At 45.7% G+C, this 15,726-nt stretch overlaps 1 protein-coding gene across 1 annotated transcript; it reads left to right on the forward strand.

Moving 5' to 3' along the window:
- The first annotated feature begins 10,424 nt into the window (after positions 1 to 10,424).
- On the forward strand, positions 10,425 to 14,593 carry spry1 (sprouty homolog 1, antagonist of FGF signaling (Drosophila)). The gene is made up of 2 exons (XM_072693270.1): positions 10,425 to 11,051; positions 12,507 to 14,593. The coding sequence occupies exon 2, from the start codon at positions 12,556 to 12,558 to the stop codon at positions 13,591 to 13,593; it is 1,038 nt and encodes a 345-aa protein (XP_072549371.1). The 5' UTR covers positions 10,425 to 11,051; positions 12,507 to 12,555; the 3' UTR covers positions 13,594 to 14,593.
- Positions 14,594 to 15,726: the final 1,133 nt, after the last annotated feature.

Genomic DNA, 15,726 nt, shown 5'->3' on the forward strand with positions numbered 1-15,726 from the left:
GGGCAGCAGAGCTGCTCGCGTTAGTGTTTTCTCTGCTCTAATTCAGCTCATCAGTGGAGATGGAGATGAATCCGCTGTCAGAGGCGGACGAACACTGAACTACAGCCTCCAGGTTTTGGTTTGATAACCCTGACCTCACTCCTCAGAAGTAGGTCAAGCTGAATATGGAGACGTGGTACAACGAAATACGCTTTTGACTGACCCACCATCACATCTACAGTACACTCCTGACCCACCATCACATCAACAGTACACTCCTGACTGACCCACCATCACATCTACAGTACACTCCTGACCCACCATCACATCTACAGTACACTCCTGACCCACCATCACATCAACAGTACACTCCTGACTGACCCACCATCACATCTACAGTACACTCCTGACCCACCATCACATCTACAGTACACTCCTTGACTGACCATCACATCTACAGTACACTCCTGACCCACCATCACATCTACAGTACACTCCTGACTGACCCACCATCACATCTACAGTACACTCCTGACTGACCCACCATCACATCTACAGTACACTCCTGACCCACCATCACATCTACAGTACACTCCTGACCCACCATCATATCTACAGTACACTCCTGACCCACCATCACATCTACAGTACACTCCTGACTGACCCACCATCACATCTACAGTACACTCCTGACCCACCATCATATCTACAGTACACTCCTGACTGACCATCACATCTACAGTACACTCCTGACCCACCATCACATCTACAGTACACTCCTGACCCACCATCACATCTACAGTACACTCCTGACTGACCCACCATCACATCTACAGTACACTCCTGACCCACCATCACATCTACAGTACACTCCTGACTGACCCCCCATCACATCTACAGTACACTCCTGACCCACCATCACATCTACAGTCCACTCCTGACTGACCCACCATCACATCTACAGTACACTCCTGACCCACCATCACATCTACAGTCCACTCCTGACTGACCCACCATCACATCATATATTTGTATTGATGTGTAATATTAAAAGGTCTCATATTTATCACTGTGTAACTGTTTAGACTCGCTGGAGTTTTGGGCTAAGACTAGTTTCGGCTCCCTTTCAGCTGCAGCGCTGGAGCCCAGCCTGGCTTTGTGCTCATGTAGGAACACAGCCAGTGCTGATTCTGGATCAGCTGAATGCAGTGCAGCTCCAGCAGACAGCTGTTATTACACTTCCAGCTCAGTGTCATTGTCACGCTGTAAATGGATCTCTTGGTTATGTGCCGTTCCAGTCCCACAGGTTTGATCCTGCAAGTAAAAAGCCCCTCGTCCACGTAGCTGCATTCACTACAGCAGGCCCAGAACTGACCCCAGAATCAGCCCTCCTCAGGCGCACTGTGTGCTGAGGCAGATGGAGGCTTTGTGGCGGCCGTAATTTAGCAGCAGAGTGTAGGAGGGAAGGGGGCCCAACGAGCCGGTGGTCTTTAGGCCCTCCAAGAGAGGCTGGGGGGCCAGGCGAGGGGATGTGTGTTTATATGCATGTGTGTGTGGGTGGGTATTACTATATTTTTGAGGACCAAGGTAGGAATATGTAATATGTTGTTGTCCTGTGAGAATATTTTTGGTCCTCACAACTTCAGAGTTGTGTTTTTATTGTTGGTGCTTTTAGTTGAAACATTAAACGAGAGAAATGATTTACTTTTGGTCACTAAGGTTAAGGTTAGGTGTAGTGTTTGTTAGCTACAGTCATCATTCTGTCTATGGAAAGTCCTCACAAGTGAAGCAAAACCAAAACCAAATTGTGTGTGTGTGTGTGTGTGTGTGTGTGTGTGTGTGTGTGTGTGTGTGGAATGCCTTCATGTCCACAAACAAAATGCCTTTTTCCTGACCATGGCTGAGCTAAAGGTTTTTCCAAGTGTAAATAGTAAATGTTCACACACACACACACACACACACACACACACTCACTCACAGAAGTCCCCATATGTATATGTTATAATTATGTGATATATATATATATATATATATATATATATATATATATATATATATATATATATGTATATGATATTGTATATATCGCTAAATATATACTCCAGATATTTGACGTATGGTAAGTACCTTGATATATAGCAATATGAATAAGTCCCATATGTTTGTTATATACACGTAAGGACCTATATGTACAATAATATGTACGTAGTGTATATGTGGGCGAGTACTGTACCTAAATGTAATCATTTATACCATATATATTATACATGTACCTATATATATATATATATATATATATCCACTGAGATTGAGTAGGTCCCCCTTGTGCTACCATGACAGATCTGGCCATTTAAGGCATGGACTCCACAGCAGATGTTCTGACCCAATCATTATCTAGAACATCACAGTCTGGTTCCTGTCAAAGTGTCTCAGATTCTTACGCTTGTCCATTTCTCCTGCTTCATCACCTTCAAGAACTGACCGACAGGACAGGACAGGATGTGTGTGTGTGTGTGTGTGTGTGTCGTAGAGGGTGGACGCAGCTCTGATGTTGTCCATTAAGTCTCTATAAACACGTGAAGGGGAAGTGTTTATTTGCGCTGGTGTTTGTGTGTACATTTCTTGCATGGAAACGACATGAACTCGAAGTACACACACACACACACACTCTCACTCTCACACACGTCTGCATGCACGTTGGCGGCTCCTTCGGCTCTGATTGTTTTTGTGTTGCTACTGACAGATGACTCCATGGTGTGATGGATGGGGACGGGCGATTGTGCGTCCGTGCTGTTTACACACTGTGTAAGCACAGCGTTCACACACTCAGCAGAGAGAGGAGCGCAGGGGGAAACGGAAACTCGGACATCTCCCACATCTGTAGAACACCTGTCGGTCTCCGGCCAGGCTCCGCGAGTGGCGAGTGTAATTCCGTGTTGTGATTGGTAGGACTCAGAGTTAGCATTCTTGGGTAATGCGTTGTTTACCGTCGCTCTGATCGGCCCTCCAAACAAACCGGGGACCCTGAACCTCCGACTGTGTTGAGTGGGACGATGTTTCTGAAGCTCATTTCCCCCACAGGACACACACACATATACACACACACACACACACACACACACACACACACACACACACACACACACTTGCACACTTGCACACTCACACACATGCTTTTTCCACTATATGTATGTATGTATATGTGTGTATATATGTGTGTACCTATATGTAATAACAGTAAATCCTGTGTTTTTATATATATATATATATATACACACACATTTACTATCACTATACAATATTTAATACAATATATAAATACAATACAATATATTAGTATATATAATAAGTAACTATATATAATAAAAATTATTGTGTATTATATATGTAAGTATCTGTCATAATAATATGCCCTATATATATTCTATATAGTTAACGTATGAATGTAATATGTCCAGTTTGTTTTTATTTAAATGTTTAGATAATATCTGAATGGTATTCAGTCTGACCTTGTTGGGGACAGTAGTCGTTTACAGTCTGGCAGGACCGTTCACACCGGAGTTTGGTGCTTCTTTGATATCTTTGATATGCAGGGTATCAGTAATGAAATCATCAGGTGTGAAAGTGTTTAAGGCCCCCTCCCCCACCACACACACACACACACCTCCAGCACACCACCAGGTAATGCAGCTACATTAGCATCAGTGATCAGAAAGCAGTGTGAGTGCTGGCCTTGATTAATTGTGTTTCCTGCCCAAACAGCTGCAGTTCTGTGTGGTTCTGTACAGTTCTGTGTGGTTCTGTACAGTTCTGTGTGGTTCTGTACAGTTCTGTTTGGTTCTGTACAGTTCTGTTTGGTTCTGTACAGTTCTGTGTGGGGTCTGTGTGGTTCTGTGTGTGGTCTGCAGTTCTAATCTGTCTCAACTGCTCAGGTCTGTGCTGTCCTGGGCCGAGAGGCGTATAGATCAAGAGGTGGAGAGAGAGAGACAGGGAGAAGGGAAGGAGAGAGAGAGAGAGAGAGAGAGAGAGAGAGAGAGAGAGAGAGAGAGAGAGAGAGAGAGAGAGAGAGAGAGAGAGAGAGAGAGAGAGAGAGAGAGAGAGAGAGAGAGAGAGAGAGAGAGAGAGAGAGAGAGGGGGGGGGAACAGAGTGATGTGGCTGCATGCCAAAGCGGATCCTCACCGCCTTATTAACATAGCTGGGTAAACGTGTGCCAACGACTACTGCAGCTACCAGAACCAATTCATCACACACACACAGGACTGAACTCATAACTCATGTTTGACAGGAACTGCTGCAGGTACCACAAATTATTTCTCTATCTCCCCTTGTGTCTTTCCCTCACACACACACACATGTGTGCTGAAGGTGCCGTGCTGTTGGAGTGTGATGGAGTGTGGAGGTCTGATGAGGTCTAGTGGATTGAACTACATAGTGTGTTCCCACTTTTGGAAAAACACATTCACTGTATGGACAAAAGTATTTGGACACCTGCTCATTCACTGTTTCTTCTGAAATCCCCAACTTATCCTAAAGTACTGGATGGAGCTCCTCCACCATCATTCCAGAGAACACAGTTCTTCCACTGCTCCACAGCTCCTCAATGCTGGGGGGCTTTATACCCCTCTAGCCCACGCCTGCCATTATTCTGTGTGTGTGTGTGTGTGTGTGTGTGAAGGCTTTCACCTTCACTTGCTCTCTAAACTACCTGCCTCTGCACCAGCGCTCCGTTGCACGTCCTCCAAACCCAAGGCTGCATTCCACTTCATTTCCTAGAAACATGGCAGCACACACACACACACACACACACACACACACACATTTTTGCACTCTCTTTATAATTCTCCCATGATTACGCAATCGCAGGCCTGCCGTGCTGGCTTTGACCTCAGGGAACACTCCACACACACACACACACACACACACACACGCACACACAGAACAAGCCTCGGGCATGAGTCACATCCGAAAATGAGTGGAGCGAGGGAGAGAGAGAAACATTGATGAACTCCAGGCACCCTCACTGGCCCATTCTCCCTCTCTCTCTCTCTCTCTCTCCCTCTCTCTCTGTCTCTCTCTCTCTCTCTCTCTCTCTCTCTCACACTCTGTCTCTCTATCTCTCCCTCTCTCCCTCTCTCTCTCTCTCTCTCCCTCTCTCTGGCTTGCATAATCACTTGGGTCTCTCCGCTCCAGAGGAAGCGATCCATCTCTCGTGTGACACAGAGAGAAAGAGTGAGTGAGGGAGGAGAGTGGACCTGTGTGAGCTGCTCACTGAGAAATACTCGTACTGAAGAACTGCTCAGTGCAGGAGGAAGCTGCTCACAGTCAGGAGCCTAAAAATGCATCCTTACTCCAGACCCAGTCGACCTTAATTATAACACTTGGTGCTTATTCAATAGGATGGTCCTAAGGATAAAAATCACTAGTTGAATATTTAGGTGTATAAATAAGTCCATCTGGGTCTTCAGCTTTAACGTCAGCCTATAGTTCAAATTCCTGGCCTAGAATAAGTGCACATTGCAGCCATGAGGTTGGAAATGCATAATTGAGGCATAATGCTGGAATATGAGTGCATGCTAGGGTTTAGGGTTTAGTCCTTAGGTGTAAAATAGGTTTCGAGAACATAAACTGTTATAAACTGGTATTGCTGTTTTCAGCTTTAAAATAAGTCCATAGCACAGGTTCTCCGTATAAACGGAAGTGTACTATGCAGTCTATAGGCTTAACGGACATGTACATTTAAATCTAAAACTGTTTATAATGTAAATTTTAGAAAAAATTATCTTTATGTCTAAAACACGCCCCAAGTTTACATTATAAGTATAGAATTAGTGCACACTGCTGTATTTCAGTCTCCAGGTTTCAAAAAAACCCATTATATATATTTTAGGTTTAGAATAAGTGTATATTGCAGTTCTCAGGTCTACAATAGGTCCACAGTGTACCTTTTAGGTATAGAATATGTTTATATCGCAGTCTTTAACTTAAAAATAAGTCAATAGTTTAGAATTTAAGTCCATATTGCAGGATTTAGGCTTGAAAAGTTTATACTGTAGATTTTAGATATAGAATTTGCTCATATTGTATTTTCCAGCTTAAAATAAGCCCACAGTATACATTTTAGATATAGAATCAGTGCATATTGCAGTTTTCAGGTTTAATGTTTTAAAAGTCCATGGTATATATTTAGGTGTATAATATGTAAATAAGCCCACAATATATGTTGTAAGTGTAGAATAAGAGCATATTGCATATCATATCATCATATTACAAATTCTCTGTACAGTGAGTCCATAGTTTTACTTTTAGGTATAAAGGTAAATGCAGATTGCAGTCTTCAGGTAAAAAATATGATTATAATATAGATTCTGTTTTTTTTTTTTTTTTTTTTTTTAACAATAAGCCCATATTATACATTGTAGGTATAGGTATAATTGCATATTGCCATTTCCAGGTTTAAAACAAGCCAACGTATCTATAGAGGTGTAAAGTGAGTGTAAATGGCAGTTTTTGAAACTTATACAATAGTATATTGGATATAGTATATGTTGTAAGCATATAATATGTACAGATCACAGATTTCAGATTGAAGATGAATATAATATATATGTGCATTTTCAGCCTAGAGGTTTAACACAAGACCATAGTGTCATTTTTAAGTGAAGAGTAAGTGCATATCCTAGTTTTTAGCTTTAAAAGAAGTCAGTATTACAGATTCTCTGTACAGTGAGTGCATTAAGCAGTCTACAGGTTTAAACTCCATAGTCCATAGTTTTTTTTATTTTTAGGTAAATGCTAATTGCAGTCTTCAGGTTTAGAATATGCCCTTAAAGTAAATCTTAGATATAAAATAAGTACATTTTGCATTCGTCTTCAGGACGGCCCCTTCTTCAGTGCTCTGCTGCTTAAAATCATGCATACTTCAGTAGTGTCTTAATATCAAAGCCACATTCCTGAGATTTGAGTCATTTCTAGTTGAATGTAAATGTTCTGTATAAAACCGTGACGATTCCTGTTGTTTATGGATTTTATTTTCAACTAAAATCTGCAGGAATTTTCCCACACGCTTCTCGTCTGAAGAGTTGGTTTTGTTTGGTGGGATAAAAATAGTTACCTGTAATTACTAGAAATATTTTGTGCACTCTGCACAGAGGTGGGTGTGTTAAAAAAAAACGAAAGTCTGTGCTAATTTGTGGTCAGGGCATGGTGCCATGCCGCTGCATCTGCGTGCTGATCAGGGGAATAAGACGGCGTGTTCTCCTGCCGCTGCGGGCCTGTAGGTCTCTGTGATTAGTCATGTGGCTGACGTACTTACCCAGAGCAAATTACATTATTGGTCAAATTATGAAAAGCACTCATGAGGCAGCTGAGGGAGTGTGACTGAGCTCATCTAGGACTCACAGGTGCAGTCTGATCTCAGAACCGGGCTTGGGGGAGGGGTTCTTCACCTGAACTCATGAAGACGCTGCCTGATGCCTGAGACACGGTTCTACCAGAGTTCTGAGAAGAGTTCGGCTCTAGAACCTGCTTTTAGAACCAGATCATTAAAATGGTGGAGGGATACATGCTGCAGGGTGTAGTGCGGCTACAGAAAGTAGTCCCTAAAGAAAACTGCATTAGTTCAGATTCTCTATTCACTATTTTACCTTCATCATCATCATCTTCATCATCATCATCATCATCATTCCATATAAAACTCAGGAGACTCGTGTAGCTGCACTGGTGGGTTTGGATAGGAGATAAATTATGGTCTGTATCTGTGTCGTAGTCATGGCGGCAGACGCCTGCTTCCATTCACCTCCACTGTACAGAGATCAGAGTGGGTCAGTTTCTCTACAGTGAAGCTCAGTTTCACACCGGACCCCCGACTCTGACTGAACTATTCTCACAGACTGAGTAATGCTGAGATATATAAAGATGGGTGGAGTTGCCCTTTAAACAGATGTTATAACCGTGTATTAAATTGTAATTATAAACAAACAAATCTGGCCTAGTCCCAAAACCAGCTGTGTGGCTATTGTGTCTCACTTCTCTCTCTCTCTCTCTCTCTCTCTCTCTCTTATCTGTCAGATAACTGCAGTATGCCGAGAGGCCGCGCTGTGTGCCCTGCAAGAGGACATTCAAGCAGAGCACATCACTGACCGGCACTTCCACACCGCCCTGGCTGCTATAAAACCACGTGTCCCAGAGTCCCTCATCCAGACCTACATCTCCTACCAGCAGCAGCATGGCATCAGACCCTTCTGCTGACAGGGGGGTCCGGAGGGTCCAGAACCCCCTAATAGAGACCCTCAGACACTAAAGATTTGAACTGAGTAGTCTGGAGCTTCGTTATTTTCTGTGTTGCTCTGTATCAGCGTCCCACGTCAGCAAATTAAATAAACACTTGCCACCCCGCCCCCACTCTCCCGTCCCGTGCTGTTGTTAAATTATTTACTTGGAGGAAATGGATCTTGGACCTGCAGAACTCATCCGGCCTCGAATGAATTACGGGGTCCATAAAAAGTTTTATTTGATCACAAATTGGGAGTTTTATAGCCGTGCTCTTTTCAGCTTTATTAATTTATTGTCGGCTGATCCTGAGAGACACACAAAGCACAATTAAGCTGCAGGGCTTAAATATACAGCCAGCTAAAACCAAACGCTGGGAGGGAAAAAAGGCTTAAAATAAAAACCATTACTGTAATTAGTATATATACCCACACACATACACTATATATCTGAAAGTTTGTGGACACCCCTTCTAATGAATGCATTCAGCTACTTTATGTTGCAGATGTGCAAATGGACACACAGCTTGTCTAGTCCCTGTAGAGAAGAAGTACTGCCAATAGAATAGGACTCTCTGGAGCAGATCAACATCATGACCCTATTGGCTCCATGCTGCCTAATAATGCCAGGCGTGGGCTAGAGGGGTATAAAGCCCCCCAGCATTGAGGAGCTGTGGAGCAGTGGAGGAACTGTGTTCTCTGGAATGATGGTGGAGGAGCTCCATCCAGTACTTTTGGGATGAGTTGGGGAGTTGAGGATGATGAGGTGGGATGGTGATCAAACATCCAACATCCTGCCCTCACTACGCTCTTGTCACCGAATGCAATCAAATCCTCACAGCAATGCTCCTCCTCCAGAATCTAGTGGAAAGTCTTCTTCTCTGGACAGTAGAGACAGTTTCTCCAACAGAAGCAGGAGAAACCCAGAATAATCAGGTGTCCCAATACTTTTGTCCATAGTGTATATGTTTTTTTAGATGATATAATCCTCATTTAATGTTTTTGGCATTTAAATTAAATAACTGAATAGTACTTGACACTCATCAAATATACGTGTGATTTGAGCAGGGGTGCCTGATTTTGATTAAGACTGTATGTAAACTAACCTGCAAAATTTGCCTGAATTTGAAACAGACGAATTTACACCTGTATACCCAGCCTGCTCAAGTTCTACTCATTGTTTCAGTCTGGACAGCTAATCAGAATGGAGCTCATTTGCATAAATCAGTCAGCAATTAAAGCTCAGTCTGTTTGGGGGTGGAGGATGGTCATGTACAATGCACGTTACACAATTCACCAAGCTAAAGGGCGTCCGGATACTTTTGGACATGTGCTGTATGTAAATATGCGTGCATATATATATATATTATGCTTATACAGGCGCGCGCGTGCGTAGGTATATAAATAGAGGTATATAACTGAAGGCCTGTGTTGGTTGCCCCCCCCCCCCCCCCCCCCCCCTCTCCCCTCTCCCCCCCCTCCTGACTCTGTGCTGAACTTCCCCTTTTTCTGCAGGAGCCGGATGTGGCGCATCCGCGCGGTCAGATTGTGGGGCACGGGGCTCCTCGCGCTTTTTAAGGTGGATCCGCGCGTGCATGTTTACAATGGGTTTAACACCCCCCCCTCCCCCTCCTCCACCTCAAACGCACACACACCTCCCCCAGTGCTCGTCGCCTCGAGGCTTAACCCCGTCCTGATTGGAAATGATTAGTAGATCAGTATTGATCAGCAGTGATAAAACCAATCAGTATTGATCAGCAGTGATAAAACCAATCAGTATTGATCAGTAGCGATACTTCAGTACTGCTAATAGATCATAGAGATTCTGATACTGATAGAGATCAGTACTGATTACAGATCTGCTATCAGCACTGATCCCTGCACTGATCGGACATGATCAGTATTGATGAGCAGCTCGTTGATCAGCAGTAAGAGCACTGGCAGTATTGATCAGAGGCTGGTCAGCGGTGCTGCTCAGATAGATCAGTAGGAATGATCCGCATTGATCAGAAGCCGCCCTCCACGTTATCAAGCCCGGTCCACCTTAAACCCCGCCCCGTCCTCGCCCCGCCCGCGCGCTGTGTCCAATCGGCGCAGAGCGGATGCGCCGTGTCCGGTTTCACAGCGCCGAGGCGGAGCTGCGCTCCCATTCATTAACACAGAGCGAGAGAGAGAGAGAGAGAGAGAGAGAGAGGTAGAGAGAGGGGTAGAGAGAGGGGTAGAGAGAGCAGCCCTGCTTCAGTCCTGCAGAGCTCTTTCACGCGACGGAGGAGAAGAGAAAACACCGACAACCAAAACACTGAAACACCCAGCGCGCGGTGCTCGTGCGAGCGGGCGGACTTATCCAGAGTACCCGGATATACGTGTGACGTTCAGAGCAGAGCGTGAAGACAGACAGGCCGACAGACAGACAGACAGGCCGACAGACAGAGGGGATTTGTTTTGTTGTTTATTTTTATTTTTGTCTTTTTTAATTTGTTTATTTTTGCACGTGATCGCCTGATCATTCTTGGACTAAACGGGAATTCCCTTCCAGCTCCGCAGCGCGTGCGAAAGGGCGCTATTATTATTATTATTAATAATAATAATAATATTAATAATCTATTTTTTTAATGCTATCATCGTCGTTTTTTCCTCCTTCGTGGATTTAACGTGCCCCCCCTGGATCAAATCGACGACTTGGAATATCGGAGCCCCCTTTTATATGGATGTACCGCGCGCATCGTGAGACTTTCCTGCGTATTCCTGGACGCACGGGAGCCGCACTGGCTGATGGAGTCAGAGCTGTGGAGGAGCGCGTGTAGGTGCGTAGTGCTCGTGCTCGTGCTGCTTCACTATTTGTATTTATTGTTGTGTGTTTTTTTTGTGTGTGTGTTTTAAGGCCATGCGCGTGCACGCGCGTGCTCTGTTTACGCGTTTTTCTTTTTTTTGGGGGGGGGGTGCGTTGCTGCATCGAAAAAGGCGCAACGTCCGTGCGTAATCTCGGCGGCACTCGTGCGTGCGTAAAAGCCTGGTGCTTTTAGTTTTGCGTTAAAAGCAAGGGAGTGTGTAGTGTGTGTGTGCGTGCGTGTGTGTGTGTGCGTGCGTGTGCGTGTGTGTGCTCGAGTGCATGCATGCAAGCTCGCAAGCTCGAGGGCTCGAGGGTAGGTTGACTGCCAGAGTTCTAGAGTTCTTCTACCCCTCCTCGCGCGGTAACTACCAAATACCCCTCCCCCCACAGGGCTTGTTTTCATTCATAAGTTGCCCCCCCCCTCCTCCTTCTCTTCCTCTTGGGCTCGTCCTCGACCTGCAGTGGCGGAGGGGCTCCGGTAGGGGGCGCGGATATGGGCCAGTTAATGTGCCGTTAGTGCGCAGAGCTGCTGGTAAACAGACGTAGTTAGTTGGTGCACGAGGGGCTTTTTGAAGATTTGCTGGTGTAGTTTGGTGGATGCGGAGCAGGTTAGTTGCTAAAGGGCTGTTTTGTCTTGGTTAGTCTCGAGTTTAGTCTCTTGTTTGAGTGTCTGACAGATTAAAATGCATTTTCTCTGGATGATCTTGGTAGTAACTCGATTATTTTGGCTGCTTAACCAGTATGATCGCGTGTTGGTTAATAAGGTGCATGCACACCCTGCTGGTTAGTGTATACTTCACTACTTTCCAGGGATGCATTTGCTGAATTTAGGCCAGCTGACCCAACTAGACCAGTTTGCTTTAGTGTGCTTCTTATTTTTCTGGGCTGAAAGCAGATTTGCAGGATTGCTTTGCAGAAATTTGTCATTTTTTAATATAGACACTAATTTAAGTTTTACAGGAGACATCAACTTTCACTGCAAGTCAACAAAAGACTTGATTCCAGGTCATTTTGGAGAATTTCTATTAATCCGTTCATCAAGAATTTCTGCTACATTATTAAGAACAGCTGCCAGATTCACTTTATTAAATATAAAATTCACAGAGATGAAAGTTTTTGGCATGACCAATATAACAGAGGTATAGACGTGGCTGTGTCTGTGAAAGGGTGCGAGTAGACGTGTGAAGGACTGTAGGAAACCATCGATTTGATTCACACTGAGTCTTAATGGCCCGACTCTGCCGTAAGACTAACTTTGATCATTTTAAAGGCTTTTAAAGTTCTGCTATTAACGACTTACTGCTCTGTAACTACAGTGGATTGTTCACCAGGGGCATGAAAATGAAGTATCGACCCACTTAAAACACAAGCTGCTGTTTTCTTTGTAAGCGTTTTTACTCACCCTCTCCTTCCTCCCTTTGCCCTGCAGGTCGTCCGATGAGACTAGAGTCTGCGCAGGGAGTCGCTGATCAGGTCAGATGGATCGTCACGGTCACCGCGGAGTCGCCGGGTCTGTGGCGGTGATCCGGGAGCCGCCACCGCCCGGAGAGCGGCTGGACCTGGACCTTCCGACCGGGGCTATCCTCTCCTTGGAGCAGATCCGAGCCATCCGCTCATCCAACGAGTACACGGAGGGTCCCGCCGTGGCGGCGCGCCGGCCTCCTGCCCCGGCGCCCCGTGTTAACGACAAACACGAGAGAACTCACGAGGTCATCCTCGTCAATGTGAACAACAACTACGAGGCGCGGCCCGTGGTCACCAGACCGCCCGCCCTCAGCCGCTCCACCAGCATGGGCAGCGCCGGGAGTTCCGGCAGCAGTGGAAGTGCGTCTTCGGAGCAGGGCTTGCTGGCCCAGTCGCCCCAGTCTCGCCACCACCAACACCATCATCACCTTCACCACCACCATCATCACCATCACCACAGCAGGCCGGAAAGGGCCGTTCGGACTCAGCCCAAGTCTCTGAGCTCGCCCATGCAGCCGCTTCTGCCGGTGGACGCTCTGTTGAAGCAGCCGGCAGGCCTCGGGCCTCTGGCCGGAAAGGGTGACCTCTCGCCCTCATCTCCGCACCAGTTTATCTGCGAATGCTGCGGGAAGTGCAAATGCAGCGAGTGCACGGCGCCCCGCATGCTGCCCTCCTGCCTGGCCTGCAACGGGCAGTGCCTCTGCTCGGCCGAGAGCCTCGTCGAACACGGCACCTGCATGTGCCTGGTCAAGGGTCTCTTCTACCACTGCTCGAACGACGATGACGATGGCGACTCGTGCGCGGACAGGCCGTGCTCGCTGTCCCGGCCCCGCTGCCTGCCGCGCTTCCTCTGCATGGGCCTGATGGCGCCTCTGTTCCCTTGCCTGCTCTGCTACCCGCCGGCAAAAGCCTGCGTGAAGGCCTGCCAGCATCTCCACGACCGCGTGAACAGGCCGGGCTGCCGCTGCAAGAACTCCAACACCGTCTACTGCAAGCTGCAGGGCTGGGGTCAAGGCCAAGGTCACGGACTGGGACAGGGCAAGCCGTCCTGAAGCTTGACCCGCGCTAAAACGTGCGCTGAGGAACTGATTAAGGGCCGATCGATCGGTTAGTCCGATGCAGGTGCCCGCTGTAGCCCCGCCCACCTCGATCCGGGAGGAAGAGGACGGACAGTGATGGCGCTCACCATCAGAACTCCTCTATAAACCAGTCCCCTCTTCCTCGCCTGGTCTGCTGCTAGGAGAACGGAGAATGAAATGAAACCACTTTGTTGTCACTTCTGACATTTTTATTTTATTTTATTTTATTTTTTTAACAAACCAGTGTTTGCCTTAACTGACTCTGGGACTGCTCAGCTACGATGTCTAAAAGTGGAGGAAAGTGTAAGGGACACAAAAAAAACGGGAGCATAAAAAAATGAGAGAGAAATAAGCGGAATGGTGCTGCAGGTTTTCCGAGAGAACGAGCAACCGAATCTGTGAAGGACTGTCTAGCCAGACCATAATATGTAGCTGTTACCAGATCTCTATAGCAACCTGGTATTGTTTGACGAGGGGTTGCGGTAAACTGGGTCCCCGTCGCCGCGCACGTCTCCACGGAAACGACCCTCCCTCTCATAGTATTCCCGACGAAAACACACACACAGACGGCATTCCGGACAGAATTCCGGACGGATGTCTTTCCTTTGCTACCCAGACACTTAACTCCCACTCAAACACTCCGTGGCATTCTGACTTCTTTATTCGTTTGTTTTCTTTTCCTTCTTTTCCTTTTCCCTCATATTTTTGTAAATTGTATGTTCAAATTCATAAAGAGAAAAAATTCCGGCTATTTTTTAAAGAAAACAAGAAAAGAAAATGTCTGTTAACTTTTTTTTTTTTGTCATTGTAAAAAAAATATTTATTAAGTGAAGCTCTATTATTTTATGATATTTATTGCAAAAGACAGTCTTAGATTTACTCATGTCTGAATATAACAAAATATCAATACTGAAAAAATTAAAGGGTGACACAAAAGAAAATGCTATGTTAACTTTACTGCAGAAATATATTAATTAACGAAAAATACATCCCGACTCGTGTCTTTTATTATTATTCTGCATCTTGGAAAAGGTGTGTGTGTGTGTGTGTGTGCTTGTGTGGCTGCTGGAGTGCCAAATGTGGTTTGTGCATGCATGTAAAAGGTTGCCCCCCCCCCCCCCCCAGAAAATTTGGCATTTCTAAAGATTATGGCACTTTTTATGCTGTATTTTTTATAATAAAATATATAAACCCTCATATCTCCAAATCTGCAACTTTTACGGACGAGGTAAAAACCTTAACTTATTATTATTATTATTATTATTTTTACTCCAGGTCATTCTGGAGTGTTTCTATTGGACCATTTATCATGAAATTCTGATACAGTGTAAATAACACCTGTCAGATTCACATTATGTAAACTTCAAAAATTTCATTTATTGGAAAACATAAATCTGCAGCTGTTCTTTATACTGTATCAGAATTGCGTGATAAACGGACCAATAGAAACGCTCCAAAATGACCTGGGCTGAAATCTTTTTCACTGACCTCCATTGAATTGCAAGAAGGTTTTGTCCTCCTCCTGTAAAGCTGCTGTTCTGGAGATACGAGTTTGAGTTTGCGTTCTCTTTGTGCTGTAAATTCACATAGGGGTGGGTGTGTGTGTGTGTGTGTGTGTGTGTGTGTGTGTGTGTGTGTGTGTGTGTGTGTGAAGGAGATTGGGCCCATCTCTTCTCGGCCACCTGTGTAATGATCATAAAGTGTTATCACTTTAGGTTTTTATTGCTCAGTTCCTGCTGCTACGGGCTTTGACCCGGAGTCTGACCCCCCAGCCTCCTCCACCCCTGTCCTGCTGGAGGAGGCCGAGGTTGTTTTTGGCTCAGCTGTGTCTCAACTGAGCCTGAATGGAAGTAGGCCGAGGGCTGAAGCTGCGGTGGAAGCGTGTGAGGAGCAGAAATGCTCGCAGGCTTGTTTTTCTGTTGTTCTTGTTAAGCTCTCTCGCTTTGGTGCTGCTGTGAGCGCCTCCACCGCCGTGGGGCTCGGGGCCTCAGCGCTGCGTTTAGCTTGTGGCTCAAAGCGATCCGATCTGGAGGGGGTTCTGATGTTTAGTGGGCTACACACATTTAGTTTGATGTGTTTTTGTGGTTCCTTAGTTTTACATCAGAG

The sequence above is a fragment of the Salminus brasiliensis genome, chromosome 12 (genome assembly GCF_030463535.1).
Source record: "Salminus brasiliensis chromosome 12, fSalBra1.hap2, whole genome shotgun sequence".
In the NCBI taxonomy this organism is placed as follows: Eukaryota; Metazoa; Chordata; class Actinopteri; order Characiformes; family Bryconidae; genus Salminus; species Salminus brasiliensis.

Excerpts from the sequence above, each read along its gene's own strand:
- spry1 (XM_072693270.1), top strand. The coding sequence starts at position 12,556 with ATGGATCGTCACGGTCACCGCGGAGTCGCCGGGTCTGTGGCGGTGATC.